Source organism: Thamnophis elegans, chromosome 9 (genome assembly GCF_009769535.1).
Source record: "Thamnophis elegans isolate rThaEle1 chromosome 9, rThaEle1.pri, whole genome shotgun sequence".
Taxonomy (NCBI): domain Eukaryota; kingdom Metazoa; phylum Chordata; class Lepidosauria; order Squamata; family Colubridae; genus Thamnophis; species Thamnophis elegans.
In genome coordinates, this window is record NC_045549.1 from 57451986 (window position 1) to 57473001 (window position 21016).

At 46.1% G+C, this 21016-nt stretch overlaps 1 protein-coding gene across 2 annotated transcripts in view; it reads left to right on the plus strand.

The window, feature by feature from the left end:
- The first annotated feature begins 9571 nt into the window (after nucleotides 1-9571).
- The window catches only part of WDR1 (WD repeat domain 1), a 48306-nt gene continuing 36861 nt past the window's right edge, over nucleotides 9572-21016 (plus strand). The window contains exons 1-2 of one of the 2 annotated variants that reach the window (XM_032223870.1): nucleotides 9572-9753; nucleotides 10268-10389. In XM_032223870.1, the coding sequence (XP_032079761.1) occupies nucleotides 9738-9753; nucleotides 10268-10389 (138 nt within the window). In that variant the 5' untranslated portion in view covers nucleotides 9572-9737. The remainder of the gene's footprint in view (nucleotides 9754-10267; nucleotides 10390-21016) is intronic. The other variant, XM_032223869.1, reaches the window with a different exon arrangement.

The following is a 21016-nucleotide window of genomic DNA, read 5'->3' on the forward strand; positions in this document are numbered from 1 at the left end:
GAATATAGAGTATGTGCTTTTGCGGATGATTTGGTTATAACATTAACCCAACCACAGGAATCTAGTAAGATTTTAATGAATATGATTAATCAATATGGTCAAGTGTCAGGATTTAAAATAAACTTAGGGAAAACAAAGATACTAGCTACAAAAATGAATACTAAACAAAGGGAAGAACTAGAAGGAATGACAGGATGCAAAATAGTTAAAAAGGTCAAATATTTAGGAGTTTATATCTCAACCTCAAACGGGAAGTTATATAAGTATAATTATGAACCACTATGGCATAGTATGGCATAGTATACAGATAGAGATGAAAAAATGGGAGAAATTACAGTTATCTTTGCTGGGAAGAACAGCAGAAGTGAAAATAAATATTCTACCTAAATTTTTATTTCTTTTTCAAACGTTACCAATACTTTAAAAAGATGCAAGCCTGCTAGAATGGCAGAAATGTATTAATAAATTTGTATGGGCAGGGAAGAAGCCGAGAGTAAAACTAAAAATAATGTAAGATGTGCGTGAAAGAGGAGGCTTGAAATTACACAATTTAAAACTATATTATGATGCAGTAGTTTTATCTGTAATTAGTGACTGGATTAATTTAACAGAGGATAGAATACTTAATATCGAAGGACATGATTTGGTATATGGTTGGCATGCTTATTTGCTATACAACAAAAAGGTGGATAAGATTTTCAAAAGTCATATTTTAAGGAATGCTCTACTGCGGGTTTGGAAAAAATATCAATATAAACTAAATGATAAGATACCCATGTGGGCTATTCCCAGACAGGCAATAGACAATATGAACATAGTACAAAAACAGGATGTAACTACTTACAGACAGCTTCTTACCGCAGAAAGAGGTGTACTACAACTGAAACCCTTGGATGTACTAAAAGAGGAAAAGGTAATTCAAACATGGTTTCAGTACGGGCAGTTACAGGCTAAATGGAAAATAGATAAAAAAATTGGCTTTATGCAAGTCGAGGATAATTTACTTAAACAAATTAGAGATCAAAGTCCAATGCATATAAAGAGACTATATAATGTATTAATAGAAATTGACTCGGAAACAGAACTAGTTAAAGACTGTATGATAAAATGGGCTCAAAATGTTGAAGAACCAATAATGTTGGATACATGGGAAAAGATTTGGGTGAGAAATGTAAAATTTACACAAGCCCAAAACTTGAGAGAAAATTTTTATAAGATGTTTTATAGATGGCATTTAGATCCTAAAAAAATGGCTTCTATGTATCTGAACTTACAACCTAAATGCTGGAGATGTGATTGTGTGAACGCTACATATTTTCATATATGGTGGACTTGCAAAAAGGTTAAAGCATTTTGGATAAAAATATGGTGGATTATGCAAAATGTTCTTAAAAAAAGGATAAATTTTACCCCTCAGTTATTTTTGTTAGGCATAATTACTGATTGTACAGTTGTAGAGACTAATCTGATATTGCATTTAATAACTGCAGCTAGATTGTTGGTGGCGCAATACTGGAAGAAAGAAGATTTGCCTACTATTCAAGAATGGACATTGAAAGTAACAAACCTAGCTGAGATGGCCAAAATATCTGCATATCTTAAGGACCATTCAAACGAGAGATACAAACTGGAATGGAAAAGATGGATTGACTATACTCAAAATAAATACGGGACTAAGAAATTCCAGATAGTTTATGATTAGAGAGCAGGAATTACAAATTATCTAGAATTAGTCCAGCAAGGAGGAGCTAGACCTCAATGGAAATACGTTATTAACTATCTTTTTTGGTTTTTTTTAAACTGTACCTTAGATTCTCTTTGTTAAAGATTTATACCCTGTATTGGTTCTGGGAAGTCGGGGGGAGGGGGAAGGTTGGGGAGGGTTTGGGGGGGAGGGTGGGGGGGGGGAAACTAAACATTTGTAAAAGTTTGTTTTTTCAAAAATGCTCAATTAAAAAAAAAACATCAAAATAAAGAGATTGTTGATTGAGAGAAGAGCGGCCGCCATTTTGGACATTAGTTCAGGGCAGCCGCCATTTTGGATTCCATGTTTTTGTCTGTCAGAAGCAGCAACAGCTCCGGTCTTGTCTTAAAGCCCCAGTCTACTAGTTCCAAGGAAGCCCCAGTCTACCAGTGCAAAGAATTCTGCCTGAAGGTACCGGTCTACCAGTTGCCTGAAAGTCCCAGTCTACCACAGCTCTAAAGACTTCAAGTCAGTTGCAGACACAAGAAGTGGTGCCAGCGCCAGAGGCCTCGAACGAGGCTGCCCGAGCACTCCAATCAACCCAGCCCTAGGCTATTCACTGTCCAAGTACTTGGTCAAAGATCTGGTGAGGCTGTGGCAGAATTTCATCTCCGGAGTTGATCGATCAGACCTGGTCCCGAGGTAGTAAGTGGGGCATTCGCAGTTGCCATTCTAGCTAACCACAGGAATGGCTGACTCGTGTCACGGGGAGGAAGAACCCTGCCCAAGCCCATCCTCCATCTTGCAGCTAGCCCCAAGGAGAAAGGTGGCTAATGGCAAGTCCTCCAGCAAGTCAGGCAGGTCTAAGACTTACTCTCACAAGTCTTCTACAACAGATAGATATGCAAGCAGGCACTTGAAGGCGTAGGTAAAACAATTTGCTAAGGCGCAAAAGGTGCTGATGGTTAATCCATCTTCCCCAAGGCAGGCTGAATCCACTCAGGCCAGGGATGAGGTACAAGATACCTTTCCAGATGATATTTCAATCTCACAAGGTTTCCAGGCAGCTTCTGTTGAGGATTTTGCTCCCTTCAAGTGTCTTCCTGGGCCAGCTGAGGTCTCTCCTAATGGCCCCAGGCAAGAGGAGGCCACAACCAACTCTAGGCCTACCTCAGCGTGCTTCTCTGTAGAACTGCAGGAATGTATTTCCCAGGCCATAATGCAAGCCATGGACTTTGCCTTTCAGCGTAGGGTCATCTCCAGCAAACAGACACCTCAGCCCCCAGTCCAGCAGGGCCAGAGTAAGGACAGTCCTATTCCCATTCAGGACCCTTCCTCTCCCAAACCTTTTGTGTGCAGTGAGGAATCACTAGCAACAGAGAAGGTGGCCATTGAGCGAATCCTTTCAAATGATGAGGATATGACCACTGAAAAGCTGGCCTTCACTGGCCTCTTCAAGCCTGCATTCTTCAAATCACTTCTTCACAAGGACAAGGCAACCACTAATTCAGAACTGGCCAGTACCTCGGATCCAGTTTTGTGGATCGAGGGTAGAGAAGACATGAGAGCCAGGACTACAACAGAACTCAAGTTTATTCATAAGATAGTTGACAGCGATTCAAATGTATCCTCCGCTTGACATTGTATTTATACAGGCAGCAAGAACAAATGGGCCAATGGGCGCTCTCCAAGCGTCTGGCAACTGCTGACGCTGTGCCCTGACCAATCGGGATGGCTTTAGCAGCTAGCAACAGACTATGCTGAGCCTCAGCCAATCAGGGCGCAGCCTGGTATGTTGCTAGCCTCCCGGTCATAACTCGAGGACTTTATGAGTCCTCAACAGCTACTAAGGAACAACCAGCCAAGAAAGCTAAGAGCAGTGCCTTTCTTTTCTGAAACATCTCCAGAATGCGAGGATGTTCCTACCTCTCAGCTGTTCCTCGACGTTGTCCAACACCAGTGGTCTCAGCCTGGGTCTATCCCAGCTCCTAGTGGTTGTGACAAATGGTTATATGCAGTGGCTCCTGATCCTTGTGAAGCCAATGGCCACCGGGCCTCATGTATGCCTTTCCCCCGCTCACTCTCATCCCGTGAGTGATCAGGAAGATCCTCACCAAGGGGGCAGAAGTGCTGTTGGTCACTCCATACTGGCCCCGCCATCCGTGATTCGTGGACTTGGTTAGCCTGTCGGTCTCCCGCCCGTGGAGGTTACCACAGGCCAAGGTCTTTCTCAGCCAGGGTGTCAGGCCTGCAGCAGTTCCTTTAAGAATCTTTGGCCTGCTACACTCTCTCTTCTAGCTTCATCTTTAGTATGCGTATTCATTAGTGGGGGGGGGGGAATAGAAAGGGGTAGAATGTGTTGTTTTCAAAATAAAAAATTCTTTTCTAGGAGCTCAAGGTTATTCTTTGTCTCCGCACCACTGCATCTGACTGGAACCAGCTGGGTGGAGATGCCAGCGTGGAAGAAGATTGGACCATGTGATGGATTTGTGGGTGTAGGGACAAGATCATGAACTTTCAACTGGGTGGAATTGCAGGAAGTGTTTCAGAACTGGGATTCCACAGTACAATGCCAACATGTCTGATTTATTAAATTGGAACTTTAAGAATAGTTTTGCCTTGGATTCTGATTTAATTCTGCATGATATTTGGAATGCTGACATAATCCCAATTCTCCCTTAAAATTACTTTATCAGCATCCCAAGCTGGGAAGCTGTCAGGGGTACTGAATCCCAGTTCTGATCCAACCCTGGGCAGTACGACATTTCAGTGAAGATGGAGGAAGAAAAAATGGAGCAGAGAAGGCCAAAGATAACGGATCGCTTGTATTTGTCGAGACTACCTATGCGCCTTCTAAAGAAATAGTTGAGGCTGCAGAAGCTAAAGAAAAGGAATTCTGGCTGGGAGCCCGGTGAAAGGAACCAACCCCCAGACTTCCCTCACAGACGGAATTAGACCTGTGAGATGAAGCTCAGGATTTATGACTTCTAAAGAATGCCTGCTAGAAGGAGGGGGGGCACCAGGGAAGCTCCAACAGATGACTGGATGATGGCCAGAAGGTCTGATGAATGGAGATCTCAGCTACCCTCACACAGTCATTCTCTGATGGGCCTCCCAGACCAATTCGGATGGCTAAACGTGAGTGGAATCAAACCCCTCGCCTCTTCAGGACAGTAAGTGGAACCTGGCACCATCCACTTTCTCCTTTCCTAGTAGAGAATTTGCTACGCAGTGGAGTGGAGATCTTGGCTCCTTCCACACAGCAACCAGCGAATCAACCCAAACCCATGCTGCTGGGGTAAAGCCAACATCAGTCACATCAGCACCCCTCTCTCCTTCTGGAATGCAACCAGGGCCCCCACCAAATTGGGGAGTTCAATCCAGCCAGCAGAAAGGGACCTGGAACACATTCACCTCCCCCCAGCTGCAAAGGGGTGGCTCCGAGCCCATGAATCAAGAAACCCAGGGTGGGCTTTCTTCCCGGGTCATGGATGGACTCAATGTCAATGGATGCCTGCCCCCTCCCAGCAGATGGTGCCATTCCAGATAACTGACCCTGGGCAGAACCAGGGACTGGGACCGCCACAGGGTCCAGCCTCCCCAGCAATGCCTCCACAGGCTTTTGCCCAACCGATGGGTGTGGCCCAACAAAGGGGCTTACCACCCCAGGCAGCAGGCCAATAGGCTGCCCCTGTTCAACCACCAGCACCCCCTCCTCCCACACCCCCATGATTTCGTGCAACATTCGACAGGACCCCAGATAAGCTGGCTTACTTCCTGAATCGAGTATGTTGATCAAGTAGGCCCACAATACCTGTCAGATCGAGAGTTGATCCAAGAAATAGCCAAGGGGATGAATGAAAAGGAGGCTGCACAATGGATAGCAGAGCTCCATGAAGAAGCAGCTCCTGAGCTAGATGATGTAACTGGGTTCATCCAACTGATGCGCGCCCAATTTAGCATGTCTGATTCCCTGAGTTGCTAAATAAGTCTCAACAACAGGGCCCGTTGTTCGAGACTAGGACACAGGCTGTGTGTGGAGAAAAGTCTCTGTAGCACCTTGATGACCACCTCTGCCATGGTGGCGGTCATGAGGACTACCTCTAACCACTTCGAGTAGGCATCCACAACTACCATGAATACTTGGCCATGCACGGGGCCAGCAAAATCAATGTGCACCCTGGACCAGGGTGCCTGAGGCCATTCCCATTCCTTAGTGGGTGCCTCTGGGGAAGTTGGTCTGGATTCCTGGCAAGGAATGCAGGTTGCCACCCATTCTTCTATCTCCCCATCCATGTTAGGCCACCACATGTAACTCCTTGCCAAAGATTTCATCCAGACAATTCCTGGATGAATTACGTCTAAGGTCTCTAATACTGCAATTCACAGTTTGGGTAGAACAATCACCCTGTCCTCCCACAGAAGACACCCCCGCAATACAGACAATTCATTTTGTTTTTTAACAAAAGGTTTGAACTTGGACTCAACCGGCCCCTTAGGCCACCCACTCCACATCCAGTTGAAGACCTGAGAGATCGTCTTGTCTCGCACTGAGTGGCGGGTGACCTCGTTAGATGAAACCAGGCCAGCATCAAGGCACTCAATTAACAAAACTACGGTTTCTGGGATAGGATCGTTCAAAAGTTCAGGGAGTGGGTACCTGCTGAGGGCATCAGTATGTCCCAGAGAAGGTGAACAAGGCAGTAGCTGTAGGCCACGAGGAAAGTAGTCCAATGGGTCATTCATGGTGACAGTAATGCAGGAGTTGGTTGGTCCCCAGCTAAGAGCCCCAGCAGAGGTTTAGGGTCCGTGATGATTTCAAAATCACAGCCATACAGTTATTCATGAAACCTCTTGACCCCAGCCACTGCAGCCAAAGCTTCGCGGTCTAATTGGCTGTAATTGCACTTGGTGGCTGACAGAGTCCTTGAATAGTAAGCAAGGAGGGCTTCAGGCCCGTTGGGCATGCGATGGCTGAGGATCATTTCGACACCAAAAAATGAGGTGTCGCAAGTCAGGACAAGTGGCAGAGTCTGGTTATATTGGACCAGGAATGTGTCTGTTGACAGCAGTCTCTTTACTGTGGCAAATGCAGTGGCCTTGGCTCTGCCCCAGGTCCATCTGGCGGTTTTGCTGAGGAGCCGATGCAAGGACTCAGCTACAGTTGCTTTCTGCTTGAGAAACACAATGTAAAAATTTAGAAGTTTGAGGAACGCCTGCAGCTTGGTCTGGTTGCAAGGTGTGGGTGTGTGCCTTGATTGCCATCAATCAAATACCATAGGAATTCTACCCTTGGTACAGCAATTTGACATTTTTCTTTTTTCAAATGGAGGCCCTTGTCTCAAATTCTAGCCAAAACTATTCGTAATTTTTTTAAAAGTTGCTCTTTATTTGCAGCTGATACCGAGACGTCGTCAAAATAAAAAATGACTCCCAGTATTTCCTACAAAAGCCTTTCCAGTCCAGGGGCAATACTAACACCAAATTGTAGCCAGGTGCATTTAAATGCATCACAATGGTCTGGGCCTCTGCTGAAGTGCCATCTACCAGCAGTTGCTGGTACACCCGCACCATCTAATTTTGCAAATACTTTTCCCGGGCCAAGGGAATGAAGTAGATGCTGGACAATGGGCACCGGATAAGCACTCTGTTGGAGACCCTTGTAGAGGGTGCACTTGTGGTCCACACAGATGCAGACAGACCCGTTAGGCTTGACCGGGGGTCACAATAGGGGTGACCGGGGTCACAATAGGGGTCTCCCAGTGGGCACGATCAACCGGCTAAGAACTTCCTGGCCAATTAGCTTGTCTAATTCTTGGTCAATTTTTGGTTGGAGGGCAAAGCCCTGGGGCTTTAATTGAATGGGGGTGATGTTGGGATCCAGAGCTTCCATGCCTCTCGCCTGGGTGGTCTTGGTCATGTGGTCTGGGCGGCAGGCTGTTTCAGTGGTGGTGCGGCTGGAAACTCGGTCCTGCAGACTCTTGCAATGTGTCTCCTACGATAGCAGCATTGGCAGATTGCGTCTTGGAAATGGCAGGCAGATTGCTGGTGGTTGCTCCCACAGCTGGCGCAAGGCGGGAAACAATGTTCAAATTCTCGCAGTTTCCCTCCTCTCTGTGCGCATGCAGAAAATCTCATCCTCGCTTTCAGAGCGTTCTCGCTCGGCAGTCTCGTGATGAACTTCAGAGGTTCTGCACATGCTTTTGGGGCTATTCTGCCTTTGCAGCATCTCCATCGACTTGGTCAAGGACTCTATAGCCCTGGCTTCGTCCAACACGATTTGCAAAGTGAGATTGGTTTTTGCTAGCAATCTCCTTTGCAAGTTAATATCTCAGACGCCGCAAATAATTCTGTTCAGCAACAGTTCATCTAGATCGCGAAACTCACAATATGCTGCAGCTTTTCAAATTGCGGCAACATACTGGTTGATGGTTTCACCTTCTTTTTGATTTCAGAGGTTGAACTCGTGTCTCCGGACATATTTAGATGGTTTGGGAGCGTAGTGTGTCCTCAATGTGTGTTGAAGCACCGACCAGGTGATAGTCGGATAGATCTTTGGCAGTGTCAAATACCTCTGGCTCACAGTAGCTCAGGAACATAGCTTTCTTGCGGTTCTTGGAGAGCCCAAGGAAGGTCATTCACTTCCAAGAAGCACTTGAACCTAATCATATACAAGTCCCAGTGTTTGGTTACTGGGTCATAAGGATCTGGTGGGGCATGCATTGTCATCTTGTTCAGTCAAGGCGGCTTCGAATTTGCCACTAAAAGATGGCCACTTTATGCCGCGCTTGCTCTGGCTGGATTGTATGTCACTCTTTTTGGCCCTAGTTGCATTCCAATCACACCTTTGTCGCCCGTGTTAGATCGGGTGAATGACTGAGGCAGACTCAGGCTTAGCAGTAAACAACAGCTCTTTATTGGGTTCAACTATGTACAATCCAGCGCCGCTCTGTTTGACAGCAGCCAATGGGAGCTGTCAAACGGCTTGGCCAATCACCTTTGAGTAACAGGGCTACTTCTGACAGTAACTTTAGATTGGGAACCATCCAGAGTTGGTTAGAAAATGGGCAGCTATATAAATATTTTAAATAAATAAATAAATAAATTAATTTGCAGATCACGTTACATTTCCTTGGAGCCCAAGAATGGAGGTTGGTTACTGTCAGTCGCTCCCTCCCACTTCAACGTGTTCTCTGTGCCTGGCTCTTTTTGGACCAGTATTTAATGCTTTGTTAGTGTTTTGTCAAATACTCTCCCAATTCACAGCCTTCCATACTGAAGAGAGTGCCTGATGGGTTTTCCTGAAACGTTGACATTTAACTCTGCTAATCAGGAACAGGATGACACTTCTAACCCGGCATCTCTCCCGAAAGGCTAATTGCCGGCATCTACCTTGCTCTCGCCCGGATTCTAATTCCTCCGGTTTCAGTACCCCACAAACCCTTTACTCGGCTTTTGAAACGGAAAAAAAGGTGGGGCAAATGTGGGCGACCGCCAGAGGGCAGTGAGGGAATAGCTGGATTGTTGGCAGTCCGAATCCATGCAGACTCGCTGCGGGAAGCGTAGGAATAACTCGCCGGTTCCTTCCTTTCTGCCATTCCGGGCAGCCGCCGCCTCCAGGCGGGAAAGACGAACACTTGAGGCCCGGAGCTCCCCACAACCCAACCCTCTCCCGCTGCGTCGAGCCGCGGAGGAAGAAGACGCAGCGCCAGGATCCGAGCGACTTCTCCCTCCCGGCGGCGCTTTCGGGCCGAGCCCTTCCAGCCACGCCACACGGCGCGGTCGCCGTTCTTCCTCCGCCCGTCCGTCCGTCGCGCGAACAGAGTTGACTATATATGGTCAAAGCCGGGAGATAAACGAGAGCTGGGTGAGCTGCGCTTCCTGCTTTGCGCAGCCGGGAGTTGACGTCGCTCCCTCCCAGCCCCAACGCCACTGGAGGAGGAGGTGGAAGAGGAGAGGGGACTGGCCAAGCCCTTCCTTGCTTTCCCTTGCCTTTGCTCCCGCCGCGGACTCGTCGCCCTTGAAGCCCCCGCAGCAGCGACAGGCAGCCACGATGCCCTACCAGCTGAGTGAGTGGCGGCATTCCCGTTCCCGTTCGCGGGAGAGGCTGTTAGATAGGCCGGGGACTGCGGGAACCTGGTTCTGCCTTCCATGACCAGGGGAGAAGGCAGAGGAGGAAGAGCGGCGTCCCGGCTGGTCCCGTTACTGCCGATCCGAGGCTCCCTGCGCTTCCCCTTCGATAAAATGAGATGGCGGGCCTCTCTTGGGAGGGGCCCGGGAAGCGAAGCTGAATGGGAGAGGAGAGGCGGGGTGGTGGTGTAGGGATACGATTCCACCTCCGATCCGGAAAAATGTAGCTCCGATCATTCCGGAATCCGCCGTCTGGCCGGGGAAACCTTCCCAGCCACTCGCGCATCGCCGGGCCGAGGCGGGTTTCTTGATCTGGAAGGAGGAGAAGAGGGCTGGCTGGAGCCGCTTGCCGCTTCCATGGCTGAGTCAAGCAACAGGTTACATTTGGGGCCCGACGCCTCCCTCTTTCCTCCGCAGAGGCTAACCCTGTGTCTGTCCCCTTCTCTCTCGTAGAAACAGTGTTTGCCAGCCTCCCGCAGGTCGAAAGGGGGGTCTCCAAAATCATTGGCGGAGATCCGAAAGGCAACAATTTCTTATATACCAATGGAAAATCTGTCATCATTCGAAACATAGATGTAATGTATTCTAGTTTTTTTTATATTTGCTTAATTTAAAGCTTGCGTGGGAAACCACTTTATGGCTTTGTAATTTCTGTGTAATTGGGGAAGAAATGTTTGTGCCGATCTAGGAGGGCGTGGAGAAGCCGCGGTAGCGTATAAGTCAAGAGATCTAAGAATATCCAACAGCCAGGTTGCCTTTAGGGCTCCTGCCATGAAATCCAGAGTAGGAATGGTGGAGGGCAGCTGTTCTAAATAGCACGAAAAACAAAGGATAGTTCAGTGGTTATAATTACTGTGAGATATATTTAATTTGGGTGTGTGCCTAATTAATAAAAGATCCAGAATAAGTGCGTTGGATTGCAAGTACAGCCCTCCCCCCTTATGCTTCATGAAGTCAGCCCCTCTTTTTTTTCATATCCCTGTCAATTTAAAGTGGATTTTCTTCCTTTTCCCTCCTACTCAAGTGGAAATCAGAGAAAAGAGGGGCTGCCTTAGTGACTAGAAGGGCTGTGATTGTAGTTGCATAAAGTCCAAATCAATTTATCAGAATATTTTTTAAACTATACATACCCTTAATTTATATAGAAAAATGCAAAGCACTAGATACATTGAACAAAATTAAACAATTAAATATTAAGACCTTGCATGTTGTATTTTCCTTAATATTGTAACCAGTGTGGCAGAACTCCTGTATTAGTTTCATGAGTTATGATATTGCATGTTCAGATTGTATAAAATTATTATTTTACAAAAGGGGAAAGAGAGCCAGGATAGGCATCCTTCAAGGGCCAGGTCCATTGACAGGCAGGAGTCCTGGCTATGGTATCTTGGTCTCAGAAAGCAGAGGAACAGGAAAAGAGAAATAAGATAGGCCCAGCCAATAAATAAACATAAATCATCCTTTTTGATGATCTGAGCATGCTTCCCGCACATATGTTCATTAAAAAGCATTGGGACTCTTCTAACATTGGGAAAGGAAAAGAAAAAAATAGTTGGTAAATTTATTTATCAAATGTATATAGCCACCTCACCAGAACTGAAAGTTGCAAATGATCTCATATGGACTCCTTTTTACATGAAAGAATTTCAAAACAGTTTCTGGATGAGAGGCTAGTTAGCAGTGAGAGTTAATTGGGCATTGGAGTGGCTGAAATTACAAGTATGAAAAAGGTTACTATTCAATTGTCATATAAATCTCCATATTTAGATTACTCATTAGACTTTAGCAGAAACTTAAGAACTGATAATAGAAATTAAGAGATGATGTTGTTTTCTAAAAAATTGTTTGCCATGGCAGCTTTCTGTATTACCCCAGTAAGACCTATCTTCTCTTCTGATTTTACTGTTTACTGTTCCTGTTAGAAATGTTCTCATACCTGTAGGCAACATTCATTGAATTACATCCTATCATATCTTGAAGCTAAAATCCTTCCTCTCTAGTTCTGCATGTTGTTAGGGGATACCAGGGGAGAAGCATTCCAAGGGTTGGAGAAGTATAGCTTTGTTACAGTGCAAGTATACTATGGATTATGTACCTTCAGTGCAGCCACATTACAGGCAGTCCTTGACTTACAATAACAATTGAGCCCGAAATTTCTGTTGCTGAGAGAGTTGTTAAGTGAATTATGCACCATTTTATGACCTTTCTTGCCACAGATTTACCATATTTTTTGGAGTATAAGATACATTCCCCCCCTAAATGAGGGTGAAAATTTGGGTGTGTCTTATACACTGAATGTAGCCCTGCCTACCTGCCAGCCCCCACCCTTTGGCCTCTGCCTCCCAGCAATTTACCTCCTTGCAGCAAATGGGGAAAATGGGGCTTGTGGAGGCGGCCATAGACTATGGTAATTGATCTGAAATTGAAAGTGAAAAGGCTGTTTGCTGCAAAGAGGAAAATTGGTGGGAGGCAGATTTTTTTTTCTTGTGCAAATCAGGCTGTGCTGAAACTGAAACAGGCTGTTTGCTGTTTACTGCAAGGAGGTAAGTCAATAATTATAAATTCCTATAGAATGTTCAAATTATTAGACTTTTTTTTTAAAAAGACTGTTTTATTATTGTTCTAGACAACTTAACAAAATGAAGATTTTTTAAAATAAATGCTTGATCTGAAGAGGCCCAGTGCTCTTGTATCTTCTTTTAAATAGCAGTGAATAACATATACTTCCAGAAAGCCACATCAATTTTAACAGCATTTGTACAAGTATAGTCTGAAATGTAAAAGCACAAACATTGTATATTGTCTGTGCTGTTTGCTGCAAGTAGGTAAATTGCTGGGAGGCAGAGGCAGATTTTTTCCTCTTGTTTTCCTCCCCAAAAGCTAGGTGCGTCTTATACTTCGGAGCGTCTTATACTCTGTAAAAGCACGAACATTGTATATTGTCTGTGCTGTTTGCTGCAAGGAGGTAAATTGCTGGGAGGCAGAGGCAGATTTTTTCCTCTTGTTTTCCTCCCCAAAAGCTAGGTGCGTCTTATACTTCAGAGCGTCTTATACTCTGAAAAATACGGTAACCGAATCACTGCAGTTAAGTTAGTAGAATGGTTGTTAAGTGAATCTAGGTTCCCCATTGCCTTTACTTGTCAGAAGATCACAAAAGGTGATAACATGATACTGGAACATTGCAACCATCATAAATATGAACTAGATGTCAAGCATTTGAATTTTGGTCATGTGACCATGGGATGCTACAACAGTTGTAAATATGGAAAACACAGAAGTCCCTTTTTCAGTGATGTTGTAATTTTGAATTGTCACTAAATGAACTATTGTAAGTTGAGGACTACCTGCTTTTTAATTAACTTGTTTAAGTTACAACTATCTGAGAACAAAAGGAATGTACAATTTCAACAGCTGGATATTTTCTTCCATGAATATAAATGCCTCCAACTTGACCACACTGGATATACTGATTGCAAGAGGTCCTCAGTTAATGATGCCAAGTGGGATTGGAATTGCTGTCATATCATGCCATTGTGCTGCTTACCAATGACAATTCTGGCATTCTTGATGACACGGCTGCAGGGATGCTGCAATGATAGGAACTTCGAGGACCAGTCATAAGTTACCACTTGCTCAGCACTAATGCAAAATTGAATGGTTGCTGAACAAGTAGTCCTTAAGCAAGGACCATCCATATAAGTCCCCAAATTTTCAGCCAAATCCAACTTATCTAGATTGCATCAGGTTTCTGAATCTTGTGCTAAGAATTGTTTGCTTTTATGATATGTAAAACTTTAAAAATAAGAATTTATTCCACTGTCCTGAACTACTGGACTACTGATTTAAAATGTTATGGTAAAATTACTTTGTTAAACTGTTAATTACATGCCATCAAGTCATCATCAATACTTAATGGCCACGTACATTTTTGAGATGATCTGTCCTCAACTTGGTCCTTGTTTTTCATTGCTTCTATAAATGTATGTATTCACCTTGCTGCTGGTCATCCTTTTCCCCCTTCCATTTCCCCCTGCATTATAGTCTTAAGAGAGCTAAGTTTTTGCATTGTGTCTAAATTGGAGCCTGGCCATTCATGCCTTGAAGGAAAACTGGATTGATTTGTTCATTTGCTTGTTTTCTTGGCTATCCAAAGTATTTCCCCATCTTCAAAGTTCAAAAGTGTCAATACTCTTTCTATCCCTCTTCAGTATTTTCATTGTTCATCAAAAGCTGCTTGCAATACGTACCTGTTGTCATTAGTTTGGTCTTTACATTTAATCTTAGTCACAGTTTTTTACTGTGTTCTTTGACTTTCAGCTTGCAAATGTAGATTTTCAGCTAGCAGAGTAATGTTATTGATGTTTCTTGGTCCAGTTTTAAAATCACACTTGATTAGCATGGTGAACTCGCCCTGGCCTGTGACATCGAGGGGCACCTGTGATTGGCCAGACAAGGCTGGGAGGGGTGATCCAGGGTGAGCGGCAAAGCCTGGGGGGGGGTGGGGGGAAGCTGAGCATCAGGACTTGTGCGCAGCTGGGGAGCATGCTTGGTGGGGTGTCAAACAGTGCTGGGGGGAGACGAACTGCCCATTCAGTTTTAGACTGGAATCCAAGTGCAGAGGCAACAGCAGTGGGGAGAGGTCAAAATGGGAAGTCCCTGTCTATTGCTGCCTGTCCATCGGCTGAGGTGGCTTCCCCTTTTCACCTCTCTTCCCCTTTGCAGTTCGTGCAGTACTGTTCGGCACCCCCTCCCCAGGTATCCTCTTCATCTGCGCACAAGCAATGTCCTGCAGTTTGTGTAGGACTGCAGAGCAAGCTCATAGGAAATCAGTAGCGTGAGATCATGCGCTGCTGATTTCACACTACAGTAGTTTAGGCCTCTGTTGGCTTGTACCAGAGCCGTTTGAAATGCGTTTGCAAGATAAAATTTTGGGGCAGTGAAATCGCCTTGCTTAAAGCCTCCCATCAGCTTGAAAACACGTTCCATGCTGTTCCAACCTGTAAATGGCACGAAGAGCATTTACAAGCCGATAGAAGGCTTCAAGCAAGGCGATTTCACTGCCCCAAAGTCTTGTCGGCTTGGAAATGCTCTTTGCACCGAGACTGCAACAGTGCAGGGGTTTGCAAACCAATGGGAGACTTGAAGCAAGGGATTTCGCTGCCTCAAAGCCTTGTCAAACACTTTTCATGCTGTCTGAATCTTCCTCCACACTCAGAAAAGTATGAGGCCAGGGGGAGCGATTGGCATTGCTGCGGCCGGTCATGGCTTTCCCATGCAAGGGCGGTGCGGTCCCAGTGAAAGGGGACTGCAAGGCCTGATCTACAACTTGGTGTGGCCATTCGGGGCAGAATATGGCAGCCTTAGATCTGACCCATGCGGTCGCCCTGAAGCCAGCGAGAGACCAACCCCACTGCCTTGGTGTCCCGTCCCCCCCGCGGGCATGCACACAGCAGACAGCGAGCACATGTGACCTGGAAGAAAGAGGAGCACTCAGAATATAGTTAACCCGCGGGGCAAGACGGTCCCCAGGGACGGCAGGGCCTGCAAGTGCTCACCGCTTCCTGTGAGCATGCTTAGGGGGTGGCAGAGTAGCCTCTTGAGTCCAATCTAAGGCTAACAGTTCAGGCCTGGATGTCCGCCACCAGGTTGTAGAATAAATCAGTGCCATGCCTCCATGACCCACTAGTTGTCCTGGTCTCACACTCTGAGAGGGTTTCCTTTCACTGGGAGCCCCCCTGCATTGGAAAGCCACAGCCAGGCTTCTCGGCTGCAAACCCTGACCCTGGCAAAGCAACCAAGGGGTGCTCTGCATGTGGCCAGAGGCTCCCTCACCAGATGCCCAGGCTACAGTCTCCAAATTACCCACTCAAGCACAGCCCCTCCAAGTCACCCCAAACTCACCTCTGCCCTGTGGCACCCTCCAGATGCGATGGTTCGCAGCCTTGCCTGTGGATACCTCTGGCCAAGCCCCATCTGTGGGTGCCGCCTCAGAGGACAGGATCGAGGCTCCGGCAGCCTTTCCTCTGCCTGTAAATCGGGAAACCTGGACCAGCTTTGCCAGTGGAACTCCTGCCTGGCAGGTTTAAAGGATGCGGGAGCCCGCAGGCGCCGGGCATGAGCTTCCAATGGGGAGAGGGGCTGTCCCAGTGAAAGGGAAGTGCTGCCAGTCTCTCCCCTTCCCCTTGTCTGTTTCTGAACCTGGTCTTGTAGTCTGTGAGGCTTCCCTTTCACTGCGACCGCCCCAGGGCCTACATTGGAAAGCTGCGACTGCCAGCTGCATGGCTACCAACAGTACTGGCAATCTCCCTTTGGACTGTGGAGTCACCCTGGAAACAGTAAAGGACTGGTTTGCATCACCTTGACCCGGCCCAGGCTGACCGAGCACTGATCTACAACTTGTGGCGGCCATCCGAGCCTGAACATGGTCAGTTTTAGATATGACCAATGCAGCTCCCTGGAGGGACGCCAGGGCCTGCATGTGCTCACAGCCTCCTGTGAGCATGCTTAGGGGGTGGCAGAGTAGCCTCTCACTGGTGAGAGACCGCCCTGCTGCCTTGGTCTCGCCCCCTGGGGGGCTGTGAGGGCAGGCTGGGGCTTGCGCACAGGAGGCGGTAAACCCTGGTGTCCTTGATGAAAGGGAGGCACTCAGAATGCAGTGAGCCTATGGGGCAGGCTGGCCCCCGGGGATGGCAGGCCCCGCATGCTCGCCTTTTACTGTGTGCGTGCCTAGGGGGTGGGGCAGGGGCAGCCCCCTGCCAGCTCTGGCCCTATGGATTTAAGCCTCACTGCTTTCTGGCCTGGATAACCGCTGCCAGAATCAGCACCAGGTCGGTCTAGGCCGAGGCGCTGCACGCCAATGCTCCACTGTTTCCAGGGTGGAAACCTATGGGCCAGATCTAATCACATTGTGTGCCTTTAGTTTGACACTCCTGTTCTAAGATACCTTGGATCTGGACATCTCTATTCTATAGAATTAGTATATTTCTATATTCGATATTTTCTGAACTTACTTTGGCATCCTATACCATACCAATTTATGCTCCTGAGTTCAGAGATCTTTAAGAAGATTATTTTTTGTATATCTGTTTCCATCCTAGATGTTGTAATAGAGCTTTTTGTCTTTTCTAAAAAGTCTCTGAAACTGTTAAATTCTTTCCTGAGGTCTTTGCCTTTCTAGGCTTTGCCTTTTCTTTAAAACTGCTGGGTTGAATTATGAAAACTGGCTTTGTTCTTTGGTGGTGTTATTTTGCTTTAACTTGACTTGGAATTTGCACTTCAGCAGTTGAGTTTATAATCAACCTGCGGTTACATTTTTACTGTAATATCTCCCTTTATCAGTTTGATTTCTTTAAATTCTACCCCGTGATATCTATGTATATATGTATGATATTGTTGAAAGATTCTATGAGCAATAAAGAAATAATTGGATTAGAAGAACTGCATGTCGTTCTTGTGCTTCATTTTAGTCCCTTGAGCCATGTAATCTGACATTTTCCTCTGTATTTTCAACTTTGTTATTTCTGTTTCCAATCACATTTTGCTTGCACATTCTGTCAGTTTCAGATGTAATTTGATTTTAAAATTCATCAGCCTTATCTTCTGTAACCTACGTAATTGAAGTATAAACTCAGATAATCATTATAGTAAAAGGTTACCTGCAAAGTTGAATTATGTTATTCAGTCATTGATTATATTGTATTCAATTATTGTCTTTACAGACCTTCTTAGTTAGTTAGTTGAAAGGTTCCTTTTTTCCATATAAAACAAGATAGTCTCTCTGCAAGCATCCAGTTCCAGTCCATTTCAATTCCCTGATGCCTAATCTGTCAGTTTGTTGTCTATTGGTTTCATCTTTCACTGTGTTGAGCATATTCATTCCACATTCCCATTGTAATCTTGTCTTTGCAGCTTTTTCCATCCAGGAAAACTGTCTTTATGACAGGTCCCAGATATTTTTACAGGGACGCTGGCATTTTGGTGGGAGGAAGGGGGAAGGAATGGAGTGATCTGTATATGAAGTTTCTGTTTCCTGCATTACTGTGCTAATCTCTATATGAAGTTTCTGTTTACCTGCAATGATGTAGTGTCTGTGTGGGGGTGGTGGTGGTTGGTTAGCATTGCTTTAAATAGCTGGTTTTAAGTGAGAAGCTTCAGTTCTTGCTAGATCTCTTGTTATCACAAACCTTCCAATAAAAACTCATTTTGGAACCACTGCAGTATCAAGACTGGGGAAGAAGCCCACCCTAAAAAATCTCAATTGAGGCCTTCAATGCTTGGGTCAAGGAGAACATTGCCTCAAGCACCGCTGCCAAGCCGAGGCGGTCCATTGGTGTTGGGAAGATGAAAGGCTGGGGTGGCGGAACCAAAGATGTCACCCTCATCCGTGGGAACCAACAACCTTGTTAGTAGCAGGAGATGGGAGACCTTTATGAACTATGATGAACTGGAAGGAGCCCCAGACTGGCCTAACTAACTCCTGAACCTCATGAAGGAGGCCATCCATGGCATGCAGATCCAGGATGCCCAGGCTTGTGCTGCAGGGCAGTTAGGAGTACAAAAGGGAACTACCAATGAACGAAAGGGCAATGGCTGAAACTGCGGGGGCTGCTGATGAACCCATTTCCACCATGGAAGATCCACTCAGGAGACATCTCAATGGCAAGCAAGGCTTGCGATTCAAGAGGAGGCTTCCACCCATAGAATGGAAGGCGGCTCCTCTTGGCGTCAAATTCAACGGGAATCCCCAGCAACTGGATTTTTCCTTGCACACATACTGACCTACATGCAGGAGTATGGGAGGGACCTCCCTACAGAAGGTGCCAAAGTCAGGGTTGTCACCCTGGCTCTGGAAGGATCAGCTGCAGTTGGATGGTGAACCTTCATAATGCAGATGCAACAGAGCTCCACAAATTCAACTGTTTCATGACAGCCCTGAGATGGAGATTTGAGGACCCCTTAGCCAACTGCAAGGCTAGAGACTGCATGTAGTCCAGTCATTGAATACATTGTAGAGTTTTGTGATCTGACTTGCCACGTAGATTGGCCAGAGGAAATACTCGTGTACTGGTTCAAAGATGGTGTAAATAATGACCTGTACAATGCCTGCATTGCCCCTGGAGCCCCAGTCTTCCTGCACAGCGAGTGTCTCTTGGCTGAGGAAGTGGAAATAATCCAAGCTCGAAACCAGTACCGTGCGAACCGCTTCTGGAAAAGAACCCCGCAGGAAGGGAGAAGGGAAGAAACTAAACCTTGCTCTGTCTCGCCATGCTCAGCCGCTTGCTTCCATTGCGGGTAGGAAGGTCACCGTGCAAGTGAGTGCCATGTGACAATGTCCACGCGAAAGGGAGAAGCAGGTCAGAGGGAAACCCTCAAAGCCACCATTGTGTTCCAAAGATATCGCCACGAAGACCCATTCAGTCATTGAGTTCCCCCTGGAATCAATTATGTTGTGAGGAACTCTGACCCCTTCCGGTGGAGGGTCAGTCTCAGAGCAACTATGAAGACCCTTTGGTGAGTGGGGTTGTCGAACCCTTTACAACCCGTATAGAACTGTTAATTCCAGTAACTGGGGGAGAAGTGAGACTTAAGGCATTGCTAAATTTGGGGTGCACGAGAAACCTAATAAGCCCAACTCTGGTTGTGGAACTGGGCATTCAACTAAGGCCACTTAAAACCTCAGTCTCCTTCTGCCAACGATGGGTCTATTGCAGGGGGTGCCCTGGCCATGTTTGCCACTGAACCACTCGAATTAACGATGGTAAATCACTCTGAAACCATTGCTTTCATTGTGACACCAGGGATGGATTTGGCCCTAGTTTTGGGGCTAACCTGGTTAAAGAAGTGGAACCCAAGGGTGGACTGGACAGAGGGGACCCTCCAATTCCCTAATGATGAATTAATTTGGAACGAAGAACCCCACCAGACTGAAATACTGCAGAGTGAGGAGGTAGCTGCAGTTGTGGCGAATGGACCCTTACTGGGCATCCCCAGGGAATACTGGGATTTGATGGATATTTTTAACGAAGTGGCCTCAGATGAACCCCCCCCCCGGCCCGCAGGTCTACAGATCGTGACATCGAGATTTTACCGGGGACCAAACTACCTAAGCCAAAACTTTACATAATGACTCCCCAGTAACTGGATGAATTGCAGCAATTCATAGACAAAAATCTCAAGTATGGGTTCATAGAATTGGTGAGACCTAAGGTGGCTGACCCCTCCTGTTCCAGGAGGACGGCTCATACATTTTAAGTGTGGATTATAAGAATTTAAATGTTTTTGCAAGGAAAATCTTTATCTCCTATTCTTAATGAAGGACATGCTGGCCCATCTGGCAAAGGGGATGCTTTTTTCTAAACTAGACTTGCAGGAGGCTTATTACCAGATCAGGATCTGATAAGGGGACGAACAGAAAACAGTGTTTAATTGTCTGTTGGGATGTTTTGAGTTCAAGGTTTTGCCATTTGGACTCCAAGAGGAGTCATTTTAATGCAGCTAGTTAATGAGGTGCTGCATGAGCACTTGTATAAGGGAGTTTTGGTTTATCTTGATGATATATTGATTTATACTGAAACTAAGACTCAACATGTTAAATTGGTGCAGGAGGTTTTGAAGAAATTAAGGGCAGCTAAGTTTTTTGCCAAATGTGATTTTCACCAAGATAAGATAGATTACCTAGGGTACAGAATCTCTCACCAGGGGGTAGAAATGGACCCCACAAAAGTCAGAGCAGTCCTTAAGTACCCCCCCGTACTTGCAAACAATTGCAGAGCTTCCTAGGGTTCACTAACTTTTATAGGCAGTTTATCCCCTCTTTTGCCCAAATAGTGTTGCCGATTACAAATCTGTTAAAAACCAAAGGGGTAGATAAACCGAAACCTCGCCAACCACTGAATGGAATTCCAAGTGGCATTTGAAAAACTGAAAAACTGTTTTCGGCTGAACATGTATTAAAACACTCAGACTCAGAGAAACCATTTATAATCCAGGCCAATGCCAGTGATGTGGCAGTCAGTGCTGTTTTACTCCAAGAGAACGAGGAAGGCAAATTAAACTGTGTGAATTCACCTCTAGGAAGATAACTGAAACTGAACAGAGATGGGCAAAATGTGAAAAAAAAAGGCTTTTGCAGCTAACTGGGAGACATTTGTTGGAAGGAAGTAAAATACCTTTCGAAGTATGGACCAACCACAAGAACTTAGA